Genomic DNA, 12,434 nt, shown 5'->3' on the forward strand with positions numbered 1-12,434 from the left:
TTCTGAATCCAGCATGAACATCTGCCATTTCTTGTTTTATATAGGGTTACAGTCTTTGTTGTAAGATTTTGAGCATCTCTTTGCTTATGTGAGAAATTAATGCAATGTTCCAATAGTCACTGCAGTATTTGATGTCTTTTTTTAAAAATGAATGTTGACTGCTTCCAGTCTGTGGGACGTTGTTTTGCTTTCCATGTTCATTATGGAGGACATCAGTTTCCTGAATGCTCTGCGGAATCTCATGACTCATTAGATGTGCTGGTTGATGACATAACTGGCTGTCGACAGCCATCAATGAGATCACACTCTAATGCCCTCTCTGCCCCTGTCTCAAGCAAGTGCCCCAGCACACTGGGGAGTTATACAAGAAGAAGTAGGAACTGATATGGCTAGAATGAGTTTGGAGGAAGACTTGTGACAAAGCTTCAAGAAATCTTAAAGTATGCTGATGAGGACCGATGAGACGGTGGTGAAGCTCATGAAAAGAGTGTTCTATGGCAGTGGTCCCCAACCCGCGGGCCGCAGCCCGGCGCCGGGCCGCAAAGACCTTGGCGCCGGGCCGCGGCTCCTTCTTCCCTCCCCCCCCGAAGCGAGAAGCTCGCCAGGCCGCGAGCAAATCGGCCGCCAAAGCTTTAGCGGCCGATTTGCTCACTGCCCGGAGGGGCCGGGAGGGGGAACCGCGGCCGCCAGCATGGTGGCGGCGCAAACGCGCATGCGCGGACTGCCGCACACGCGCGTTTGAGCTGGGGCTGCCGCGCGTGCGCGGGCCCCCGGGCCGCCCTCTCCACCCACTACGCCGCAGCGGTCCGCAGCAAGCGAAAGCTTGCGGACCGCTGTTCTATGCAACCTCTGTTGCATCTATAAGCTCATGTCCAGCACAATTGTTTCGGGTGATTCAATCTCTTACCTCAAAGAGGGCCATACAAATAATAAGCAATAAGCAGTTAGCTGTGAGGCATTTGTGAGCCACTTTGTAGATGGTCAACTCCAGACTAAACTTCTGTAACTTGTTCTAGGCTGTTCTCCTTATCCCTGATCTGGAAACTGCAATTGTTGTAAATTGCATCAGCCCAGGTTCTGAGTAGGACCCCTTGGAGGGCTCATATTCAACCTGTACTCAAGCAACTGCACTTGTTACCAATTGTATTCTAGGTCAAGTTTAAGGTATTGTTTTGGAAAGCCATATGCAGTCCAGACCCTGTGTACCTATGCAAATGCCTAACTGAATACATCATACCAAAACATCAGTATGTTTCATTAAGAGGATATAACAGAATTCATAACAGTACATAGCAAATTTACCATGATACAACTCCAAAAGACCCACTTAGCTTCTCAAGAAAACTCTGTCAGTTGGGGAAGGAACATTGAAGGATCACAGTATAGTAGCGAGAGATTTCCAGAGGTTTACTATTGTTAATTTCTCCAACAGATGTCTCATAGTCTTTCAGTTAAATGTGGTCCACATAATGTCCTAAAGGCAAGTCTGGTCTGAATTATTCCCTTTCAGCAAGTTTGCTTTCCTGTGGGCAAGTATAGTTTGCATTATTCCCTATGTACAAATGTATTTTGTATTGTTTCCTATGGGCAATTGTGCTTCCCATTATTCCCTATGGGCTAGCGTGCTTTGTTTTATTCCCTATGGGCAAGCAGCTTCCCATTATTCTCTATGGGCCATCATGTATTCTCTATGGGTAATCATGTATTATCTATATGCAATCACTGTCCCTAGTTTTAGTACGTCCCACAGCAACCTCTTTGTTCTCTTAGCCGCTCATAGTTGCTTGCTCTGAAACTATGTTTGCTAAAGATGCCCATGTAGTAAAAAAAGCATTTATACATGAGGTTTAAATCAGTGTTTGTTTTAATTGCCTTATAATGCGAATGTAAAACCTGCTTTGGCCAAGACACTATTTGTGCTACAAATTCTTCTTAATGCATTCATAATTTAATAAGCACATTTGCCATAGACTGAGGACTTTACAGTTTCTCATACAACAGTTTCTTGATTTAGGCTGTTAAATTTGGATTGTATCTTGACTAAATAAGCATTTCCCACCAATTCATTTGCTGCAGCTCCCGTACATGTCAAAGTCTTCTGTTCCTCCACCAACCCAGGAGCAGCATTTAATGGACATCAGAAGGCTATAGTGAGAGAAGGGAGGCAGAAAAGTTCCATTCTGTCATCAAAAAAATTAGTTTAGTTCCAATCCATTTCACTAGAACATTACAGAACAGAAATTACAATAGTTCCTAGTGAGGCCAAAATTCATCTGAAATTCTCCTAGTCTTCTTTCTTTCTTTCTTTCTTTCTTTCTTTCTTTCTTTCTTTCTTTCTTTCTTTCTTTCTTTCTTTCTTTCTTTCTTTCTTTCTTTCTTTCTTTCTTTCTTTCTTTCTTTCTTTCTTTCTTTCTTTCATGTGAAGTCCCAGACAGTTCCCAATGATCACAGCGATGCTTATGCAACATATAAAGCATCAGCATATACAGCTGCGTTAGTCTGTAGTAGAACAGTTAGATTTGAGTCCTGTATGTTTTGCCTTGGGTGCCATGCTGTCTAGCAGAGAAGTTTTTAAAAACTCAGATCAGAATTGATATTATTTTCCCTCCTTTTCAACTTATGACTGGGGAATTTCCGTGGTGCTGAACTAAACATTTTTTCTGTCCTCATATACTCCTAATTCAAATTGTTGTAATTTTCTTTTTGTACAAGTTATAGTTGTTGTTGTTACTTAGTATTATTATTATTATTGACAAGAAATTAAGCCCGCTGTACAAAAAATAGAGTGGGCACTAGTGGGTGGATGGAAGGAAGGAAGGAAGGAAGGAAGGAAGGAAGGAAGGAAGGAAGGAAGGAAGGAAGGAAGGAAGGAAGGAAGGAAGGAAGGTGCCATGAAAGGGGATGGGGCAGGGGTAGAAGGAAGGTGTTTGAGGGCGGGGAAGCGGCAGCAGCGGAACGCGGGGTTGAGTGGCGAGGGGGCGGGGGATGAGGTCGGGGTTGAGAAGGGTGAGTGCCTACCTGCCTTGTCGACAGGCAGCCATGTAATGGTGGCTGTTGGACAAAGGTGGTACAGCTTGGGGGGTGGGCTTCGTGCCTCCCAACTTGTCAGTCCGGGGGGAAGGGGCCAATCATTGCCCCTCCCCATCCCGGACCGAGCCCTCCCCCACACCCCTTACTGCTTTATTTATACCGCTCCCGCGGAGCGGTGTAAAGGTTCTCACAGTTGGATATTTGATTGCAGACAGTGTTCTGTAATTCAAGATGTTGTCCAATTCTTGAGAATTGCAGAAGTATCTTCATAGGATTCTTGCAGTTCCAAGCAGCACTGTTTTCTGGAGCTGAGCTAGTGTTATTTGTCCAATGTCCAGAATGTCCAGGTGTTTCTTGAGACTTTGAGGCACTGCTCCAAAGGATCCAATGACAACCGGTACAATGGTAACCCTCTTCTCCCAGAGGCACCCAAACTCTGTCCATAGGTCTTTGTATGTTGTAGTCTTCTCCTGTTTCTCCTGTTATCCCCTTTTCATTCAATTTTTCATCCCCTTTATCCCCTTTTCATTCAATATCAATAATCTAATCCCTATTTCTCTCTTTCCCCCCGTACATTTGTGATATCAGAGTGTTATGTTATAGGTATTCATCTGTTTGCAAGTGGAAGTCCCAAAGAATATTTGTTTCATCCTTCTCCATGAATTTGTACTCCCATGAATTTCTAGTTGGTGGTGAACCAATCTTCTTGCAAAGATTCCAGTGTAACATAACCACAGTTCTATTGTGATATTTTTAAAGTCAGTTTGAGCAATTTTACTGCAGGCATTGTCCATGTGGTTGACTGTTTCATCTTTAGTCTTGCAAAGTCATCACATTTGGTATCATGACTGGCCTTCTGCATCTTGGCTTTCATTTTAACTGCTTGCTGTTCTTTATTCAAGGGCCCATTTTGTAGCCACTTCCACGTGTTTTAATTATCAACTTTGTTCTCTATGTCTTTCAAATATTGCTCATGCAAGTGCTTTTGTTTCCAGTTGTCAAAAGAAGTTTTGATTGCAATCTTTTTGTAATCTTCTTTCGTCTGTATAACCATAAACGTCTGCCTTGTATACTTCAGCTAGAATCTTCTCTTTGCTTCTCTTGGTGCAGTCATTCAGTGCTTATTTTTTTCTTCTTCAACAACTTGACTTTCAGGAGACCTCTTCCACCTAATGTGAAAATAATCAACATCACTTCTAGGGTGTAATGAGTGATGCATCATCATTATATTGCACATGTTGCAATCTATTGCTTCTAATTTTGCTTGTTTTTAATTGATAGTGCCAGCTGTGTATCTTAGAAGTAGGACTGGCGCATATTAATTGCCTGTATCTTATTATCTATAGCAGCACAGGAAAGAAATGAATAGACAAACATAATTATAAGCACTTGCATAAATATACTTCCTTGTCCGGGCGAGGCTGGAGGGTTAGGGACCAAAGGAGACGAATGCGGGGAGGGAGACTGTAGAGTTACGCCCGGACTTCAAACCCGGATTGAAGACGCTAGAAGCAAGGGACTAATAGCGGCCAACATAGAACCGGTCCTCGCGTTGAGTGCCCGGCCAGCCCGAGAAGGGGGCGGGGAGAAAGAGAGTTGTGGTCAGCTGTACCTCCCCACTCGCCCGCTCTGAGGATGGGCCCAACCGAGAAGTCGCCGACGCTGGAACCTAGAAAGAAACGCTTACCTGAGAATAGAAGGGAACTTCCGGACGCCGAAGAACGACTAGGACGGAAGGGCGGCGGCGGCAAGAGGGGTTATGTAGGGGGGCGGAGTCCAAGGCGGGAAATATAAGGTGGAGAGTGCACACGGGTTGGGGGTGGTTGGTGTGGATGAGGAAAAAGGACGTTGCGAGTGTACGGGGAGAAGAGAATAAAAGACCGTGTTTGGAAAATCCAGCATACTTTGTGGTTCTTGGTCGGAAGAAGAGGGGACGCCACGGCTGAGAAGGGTGAACCCCGTGGGGGGGCCAGGAAGCGCCCCACACTCCTTAGCATATCTGTTTTAGTGCACTACCTATCATAATTGCTGTTTCAAATGAATGTACCTAACCTGACATATTCCCTGTCCAAAATCAGTGGGTTTAAAGAACAGGGGTTAGAATATCCATCTCTACAATATGATACAATATATGATTGGCAGATAATGACAGATTTAAGCAAATCTAGTGAAGGCTGGTGAGTCTGTAAGGTGTGGGGTTTTTTTACATTTAAAAACTGAATAAATTTTGCTTAAGTAGTACTTTTGTCTTGTTCCGGTTTACACCAGGATATGAACTTTATGACATTCAGTTGTTTCCAAGAAAAGCCATGGAGCTGCTTGTTGGAGAAAAGCTGGTTATTAACTGCACAGTATGGGCTGAGTTTAATTCTGGAGTAGATTTTCATTGGGACTACCCTGCAAAACAGGTATGAAAACAAAGTGTATATCATTCTAAATGTGTGCATTTCTGATTCACTGGTCAGTTCATGCAGATTTCTTTTACTTGAGGGCTCAGGAGAAAGCCTGAAATCCATGCGTACGTGACAAATCTAATGCACATTTATTGGCTGAAATTCCATCCACATTTTCTACTTTTTCCTCTTTACCCTGGAGCAAAGGGAAAAAATGAAATATGCTTTCCTAAAGAGATGCTAGTCCAATCTACTTTTCATCTGCTTTGCTCCTGCAGTATCTTTGATATGCAGCTGATCTGAAAGAAGAAAGAACATGATTTGCCCCAGGTTATAGAATTGCCTCTTAAGAACACTCTTCCCCTATGTTGTTTGACATGTGTTCTAGTAGAGCTGTGTTGTGTGGTACCTGGCTGGACACACCCAGATGACATATCTCCTAAATCTTTCACTACATTTCCTAGGGAGGGGGGAACTTCTTAGTTCATTAAATGATTCTTCAATAGCACACTTTTTGAAAAAATGCCACAAAAATGGATGGGGCAGACCATTTTTTTAATTACTCTAGTGACTTTTGGATGCCAAATAATGTTAAAGGTATTCTAACCTGCATACTATTTTATTTCCACTTATTCCAACGTTAAATTAATACTGTACAAATCATCACATTAGCAAATAAATTCTGAAAGGTGCTGTGGCCTGGCTTTGTTTAGTTTTGATTTTCCCTTTTAGTAAGGTGACCAGATTTTAAGATAGGTATAGAGGGACACAACTAACCAAGGGGGTTGCCAACCTCCAGTCACGGCCTGGAGTTCTGAAATCAAAAATCACAATAATTTTTTTTTAAATTCCCAGATGGCACTTTCCTACCTATTCAGCTGCAGAAGATTCTTCAGGTGAACTGGTAGTATTATGAGAACACTGTTATTTTGCCAAGAAATAAGTGAACTGAAGCTAAAAGTCAGAAGCAACAGATTTGCAATGCACCTATGCCTCATAAAGAAACAAAGCTGATCTTTTCCATTTTTCGGTTTCGGTCCTGGCCCCTACCTGGTGGAACGAGCTCCCTGAAGAGCTGCGGGCCCTGTCGGAGCTCTCTGAGTTCCGCAGAGCCTGCAAAACGGAGCTCTTCCGCCAGGCGTTTGTCTAAGGCCGGGTGATGGCCCGGGGCTAAGATCGGACCCCTCTCCCCGGAGGGGGGAGGCCAGTACTAGACTGACCTGGTTCCCCAGATTGTTCCACCCTATGCCCAATTATCCATCCGTTCCCTTCTGCTCATCCAGTGAGCCTGTACGGGAATAGTTTTTTAATCGCCATCATTGTGACTCAGTCATTATTTTAATGGGGTTTTAATGGGGAATTTTAATGGTTAATATATTGTATTTGTATTAAAACATTGTGAACCGCCGCGAGCCGGTTTCCGAGAGCGGCGGTCATACAAATCAAATAAATAAATAAATAAATAAATTTTCTCTGGTTCGATGTCCCAGGGGCTTTCCTTACTGATTTGTGACAGGCACCTGACACTGACAACTGCTGGATCGATTTAATACATCCCTAAATACTATGAAAGCACTGCAGAAAAAATAAATTCTGGATAATCACTGAAGGTCAGGAGGCAGCAGCTGCTGCTCGGAAGCCGGCCCGCGCGCTCTGCCTCACTCGGCCGTGCACAGGGGGTGGGGAAAAGGCCAGGGCAGGCGGCAAAGTTGGAAAATGGGGCTCCAGGGGTGGGTTTGGCTTCCCCATGCAGTTAAGAGGCAGCAGCAGCTGCTGCTGCTGGGAAGCCGGTCCGCACACCCTGCCTCTTTCAGCCACCTTCAGTGGGGCAGGCAGCTCTGAGGCGGAAGTGGCAGCGGCCTCTCCTCCCCTCCCCTCAAGTCAAGGGCAGGAGCAGAGCGAAGCAGCGCGTAGCGGCCCGGCGGCAGGCGGGCCCTCCCCGACTGGCCTCAGAACGGCAGCGGCGGGGCGATGGCGACGGCGGAGGCAGCTCCCCCTCCCTCCCTCCCTCCCTCCCTGACTGGCCTCAGGGCGGCGGCTCCGGGATAGCCGCCCGAGCAGGCGGCAGCAGAGCTGGTCAGGAAGCCCGCCCAGGTGCCTGCACGGGGGCCTCCTGAGCCCAGGTCCCTGCGTGGGAGCCTCCTGAGCCTGGGCTGCCTGCTGAGGTGCCTGATGGGCCAAAAAAATTTAAATTAAAAAAAAAATTGGGACGTCTGGCCACCTTATCTTTTAGAGAATGCTCCAGATTTCTCTGCCTAATTTCCTCTGAGGTGGTAGGCCTGCATCTAGGCTGTACTGTTTCATATTGCAAGTGAGGAACAAAAAATGGTTTAATGTTCCTGCATAAAGTATTTAACACATAGAAAATTAGCATCTCAGGGGAACGAATTCTAGACCATTTCCTTCATGGTGTGCTTTTTTTCTGTTCAGGCAATTTGTTAATGTGGAAGAACATTAACTATGTGAACTTAGAACTATAGTCTGATGTCATATATTGTAAATGAAGGAGTACCATCTCAGTGAGAATTAGGCCTTCGAATTTCATATTTAAAAAAAAAACAATGGAATGCTTCAGTTTGAAGAAGAACTTCCTGCAAGTTTATCCACTTATTCTTTTGCTTCTGTCACTTTTTCTGGCAGATGAACCGGGAAGTCACAGAAACGCCTGAGAGGCGCTCCCAGCAGACACACACTGAACTCTCCAGCATTCTGATCATCCAAAATGTGAGCCAGCAGGATGTAGGGAAATATACGTGCATGGCTAGCAATGGGGAGCAGATCTTCAAGGAGAGCATAGATGTCTTCGTACATGGTAATAACCACATACTCAGGCTGAGAAAACCTTCCAGATGTTTTAGTTTATTTACTCTCCAGAAAATTGCTCTAAAGGCAGATTACCTCTTCATGAAACAACACAGATGAGGAGAGGTATGTTTAATGAAAAGATAATCCATGAACAGATGAGGCCGTGAAAACTTCACATCAAGGCTACACTTGCCAACTACCTGGAAAGAAAAAATGTCCTCTCCCTTTAGTAGATGGTTAATGGGATGTTATTTAGCTTCATATCATAAAAATTTCAGCTAACCATTTCCACACATGAAGCCTCTACTGGACCGTTTACGCACTGGGAACTTCAGTGCCCCAGCTCCCATGCAGGAGCACAAATCTGGGGCAGATGAGGTACACCAGGCCAAATGCTTCCCCATGTGGGTGCAGGAAGAAGTGGGGCAACCTGCCACAACTTAAACTCCAGCCTGCAGCTCGGCATGAAACCTCCAGTGCATAAACGGTCCTGGAGGAGCAAGATGTTTTTCTGCAGGCCTGTTGACAACTCTAATCAAGGCTTGCGTTCTTTTGTTCTCTACTGCCCCGTGTGAGGCGGAGAGCATTATTATGAGATACACCAAACTCTCAATGAATATATTATGTAAAGCAAGTATTCAGTACCCTGATCCTACCAGAGAAAGCCAACTGGTGCTTTAGACAGTTAGCTATCTTTCTCCTCAGTGAAGGCTTACTATCAAGTAACAATGTATTTCTGGGACCACCAGGAATGGCAAAATCTGTGGATGATGCCTCCCAGTAGGAAAAATATTTGTGTGTGTGTGTGCAAAATTTAACAATTTGATAATTATTTTAATGGCATGGTAGGGGTAAAAACAGACTGGAGATCATATCACCTACCACTATCACTCATAAAAAGCAAACTTTTGTGATAAAAGAAGTGGTAAGTGCTCAGTTAAAATGTTAGTCTGATGAAAAATCATTTTCAGGCTAAGGTGCATTAGCATTGGCAAAGGATAACAAAGAAATGCCTTCATAGTATGAACAGGATTGCCAACAGGCCTCGAGAAAATCCCTCTAACAGGAATATTATTTACCAGGTGATGTTATTTACCTCCATGCCATGAAAACTTCAGCTGCCCAATTCCATACATTAAGCCTCTGTTAAAGAGCCTATTGGTAACTATAAGACCTCTAAGAACTCACGCTGCCTCCTGCTTGCAAACATGTGGTTGGAAGCTGCACTTTTGCAAGCTTCCTGATGGGAGACCCTTCTTGCATTTTCCCTCCGCTTCATGATGGCTTTTTGCCTCCTGACAAGATGGCAAGGGAAAACAAAGTGAACTTCTCCCCCACTCCCCAGCTTGTGAATCACAGCAAGCCACCAATCCCAGCACAATGCTTGTTTTGGGGACTCAAACTTCTGTTCCCCCTGAGCCCCCCCAATTTTTTAAAGGGCATTTCTGTGTTGCTATGCAGTAATGCCACAACACAAAAGCATTTTTTAAAAATTAACACTTCCATGTTGCTATGAAGAAACAGCACAACAATAAAGCATTCCCTCCTCTTTGGGGGATTCTTGGTGTTTGGGCCTCTATTTATATTAGCCAGTTTGGTGTAGTGGTTAGGAGTGCAGTCTTCTAATCTGGCATGCCGGGTTCGATTCTGCACTCTCCCACATGCAACCAGCTGGGTGACCTTGGGCTCGCCACGGCACTGATAAAACTGTTCTGACCGAGCAGGAATATCAGGGCTCTCTCAGCCTCACCCACCCCACAGGGTGTCTGTTGTGGGGAGAGGAATGGGAAGGCGACTGTAAGCCGCTTTGAGCCTCCTTCGGGTAGGGAAAAGCGGCATATAAGAACCAACTCTTCTTCTTCTTCTTCTTATGTTCAGGTAGATTTGAGAGAAGCTTGACATGATAACTGGACCTTGATACGTGATTGTAGGTGAACAGTAAGACTTAAAAACAAAGAGCACAGGCGTTCAGCTGATCAGGAGAGTGGTGGCTTCATCACACACATGCCTCTTTCCCCGTTAAAACAAAAATGGCCAAAAACACAAACAAGAATGTGTCTTGGCCACCCAATCACAAAACCACTGAGGACAATTAACAGAACATTTCATTTTAAGACAGGGCACATAGCTTTTCGGTCCAGCAGCAATGCGGACCGCACCATTTTTTTGTTAAAAAGTTCTCAGAGCAGGAAACAGAGAGGTGAGGGCAGGTGTGAGGGTGGGCAAAACACTGCAGAGATTGCCACACATTTCTCCCTCCAAACATGCTTGCCCCTGGTTGCTCTCTGATGTGAAGTATGACAAGAAGAGGCAAATCCAGTGTTGGCAATTTCCCTCATCGCAAGGCAAATCTAGCCAAAACTCATGCCAGCCCCTGCACAGCCTCGGGTTGCTGCCGATGTCATGTGGAAGCAGCACTAAAACCTGCTGGCAACGAGAGGCTGTCCAGGGGCAAATGCCTCATGCGGAATCATTCTACATATGACATGTGGATTGGTGTAATTGTCACATAATGTTATCATGTCTCTATTGATGTATGTGTGTAACACATAAATAGTGTCTGTACTCTGTACATCATTTGTTGGCAGAAAATTGAATTTTTTTTAATGTATTTGGGTTAATGATATTGCTGCTTTTGCCCCAGCAAGCTTCTTTTACAGCTTCATTCTGTCCACCCCCCCCCTTCTTCCTGGTTCTTTATAGAGAAGCCTTTCATCAATGTGGAGTGGAAGAAGGGCCCAATAATAGAAGCAACAGCAGGAGATGAAATTGTGAAGTTGCCAGTGAAAGTGGTTGCATACCCTCAGCCTGAATTTCAGTGGTAATATGTTCCTCTTAGTTACAGACTTGGTAGACTTCGGGGTTGTCAGTTCTAGAGAAGGGGTCTGGGGAAGGGAAATGGCCATTATAATTAAGTAGGATCTTGTTAAAATCTGGCTTGAAAGGGGGCTCTTACCCTGCTACAGAACGAAGAATTGACTTTTGAGCTCTTTTTCAAAATATGAACTATTTCTGATGGCTGTTGTGATTCTTAAATTTACCTAATTAGCATTCTCCTTAAACTGTGAAGAAGTTCACTATTTTTTCATTAGGAATATTTTTTAAATTGTTCCTCCGCTTTTTGTCCAGTTTTTTGGCAGAAATTACATGCAGTGTGAAAAAAATCTTTCATCATTAGTGGTTTTGGCAAATGCACATACAAATGTTCACAATACCCACTCACATACAAGTGCGGTCTCATATTCCCTGTGGCTGTATAACACCTGTTATGCTTTCGGTGGACTTAAAACCATCTGACTAAGGGAAAATCATAAAATGTATTAGGGAGAGAGAGAATATGATGGTATGGACTTGCACTTACACACTGGACAGAGTGGCACTAATATTAAATAAATAGCTGCAGTCCTATGATATTCTTGTGTATATTATCTCTCATTCTGATCAGCTGGCTGCAATAAATCTGGAAAGAAAGGAAAGTAGCTGTCATAAGCGACTATTTAACAATGGGAATGATGGAGTATTTTTAAATATTTTTATAACAGAAGGAAAAATAAGTAAGGAAGACTGATTTTACCTCATTTTGCGTGATATCAGTGCATGCTGGGTATAAAATTAAGGGTAATATGAGCCCTTGAATTCACATTTTTGTTCACTTTTGTAGGTTGCTGCATATGGCAGTCTTAAAAGGCAGTGAACAATCAGTTAATACAGGGGTCCCCAACCCCCGGGCTACGGCCCGGTACCGGGCTGCAAAGGCCATAGTACCGGGCCCCCAGCGGCCACGCCTAACCTCCCCCCCTGCAGCGAGAGGGGGAGAAAGAGGCAGGCGTGGCAGTCGGCACGCCAGCGATGCAAACGCGCACGCGCGGAGCTGCCGCGCATGCACATTAGCGCCACCTGGTGGCAAAGACATGCATGCGTGGCAATTGCACATGTGTGTTTATGCGCAGCTGCGGCATCCGGGCCCCTGACTCTCCCCCACCCCCGGAGGTGGTCCCTGACCACAAGAAGGTTGGGGACCGCTAAGGTAATATATCCAACTTTTGATAGTGTTTTTCTTTTAGTCAGTAAGCACATGCTGTGCATCTTTTGGAGGGAGACTTTTTACGAAAGAAAGGAGTGAGGCTTTTAAAGAAAGCAGCACCCACCTCATTGGCCAAAGCCCTGGAACCACTTTTAGGTCCCATGGCACCTTTAAGACCAACA

The 12,434-nt window shown here is 44.6% G+C and overlaps 1 protein-coding gene across 4 annotated transcripts in view; it reads left to right on the forward strand.

The window, feature by feature from the left end:
* Positions 1 to 12,434, forward strand: part of FLT4 (fms related receptor tyrosine kinase 4) — a 160,871-nt gene that overhangs the window by 84,686 nt on the left and 63,751 nt on the right. For all 4 annotated transcript variants that reach the window (XM_077326599.1, XM_077326600.1, XM_077326601.1 and 1 more), the window contains 3 exons: positions 5,299 to 5,438; positions 8,064 to 8,235; positions 10,932 to 11,049. In XM_077326599.1, coding sequence (XP_077182714.1) covers positions 5,299 to 5,438; positions 8,064 to 8,235; positions 10,932 to 11,049 — 430 coding nt within the window. The remainder of the gene's footprint in view (positions 1 to 5,298; positions 5,439 to 8,063; positions 8,236 to 10,931; positions 11,050 to 12,434) is intronic.

Source organism: Paroedura picta, chromosome 3 (genome assembly GCF_049243985.1).
Source record: "Paroedura picta isolate Pp20150507F chromosome 3, Ppicta_v3.0, whole genome shotgun sequence".
Taxonomy (NCBI): domain Eukaryota; kingdom Metazoa; phylum Chordata; class Lepidosauria; order Squamata; family Gekkonidae; genus Paroedura; species Paroedura picta.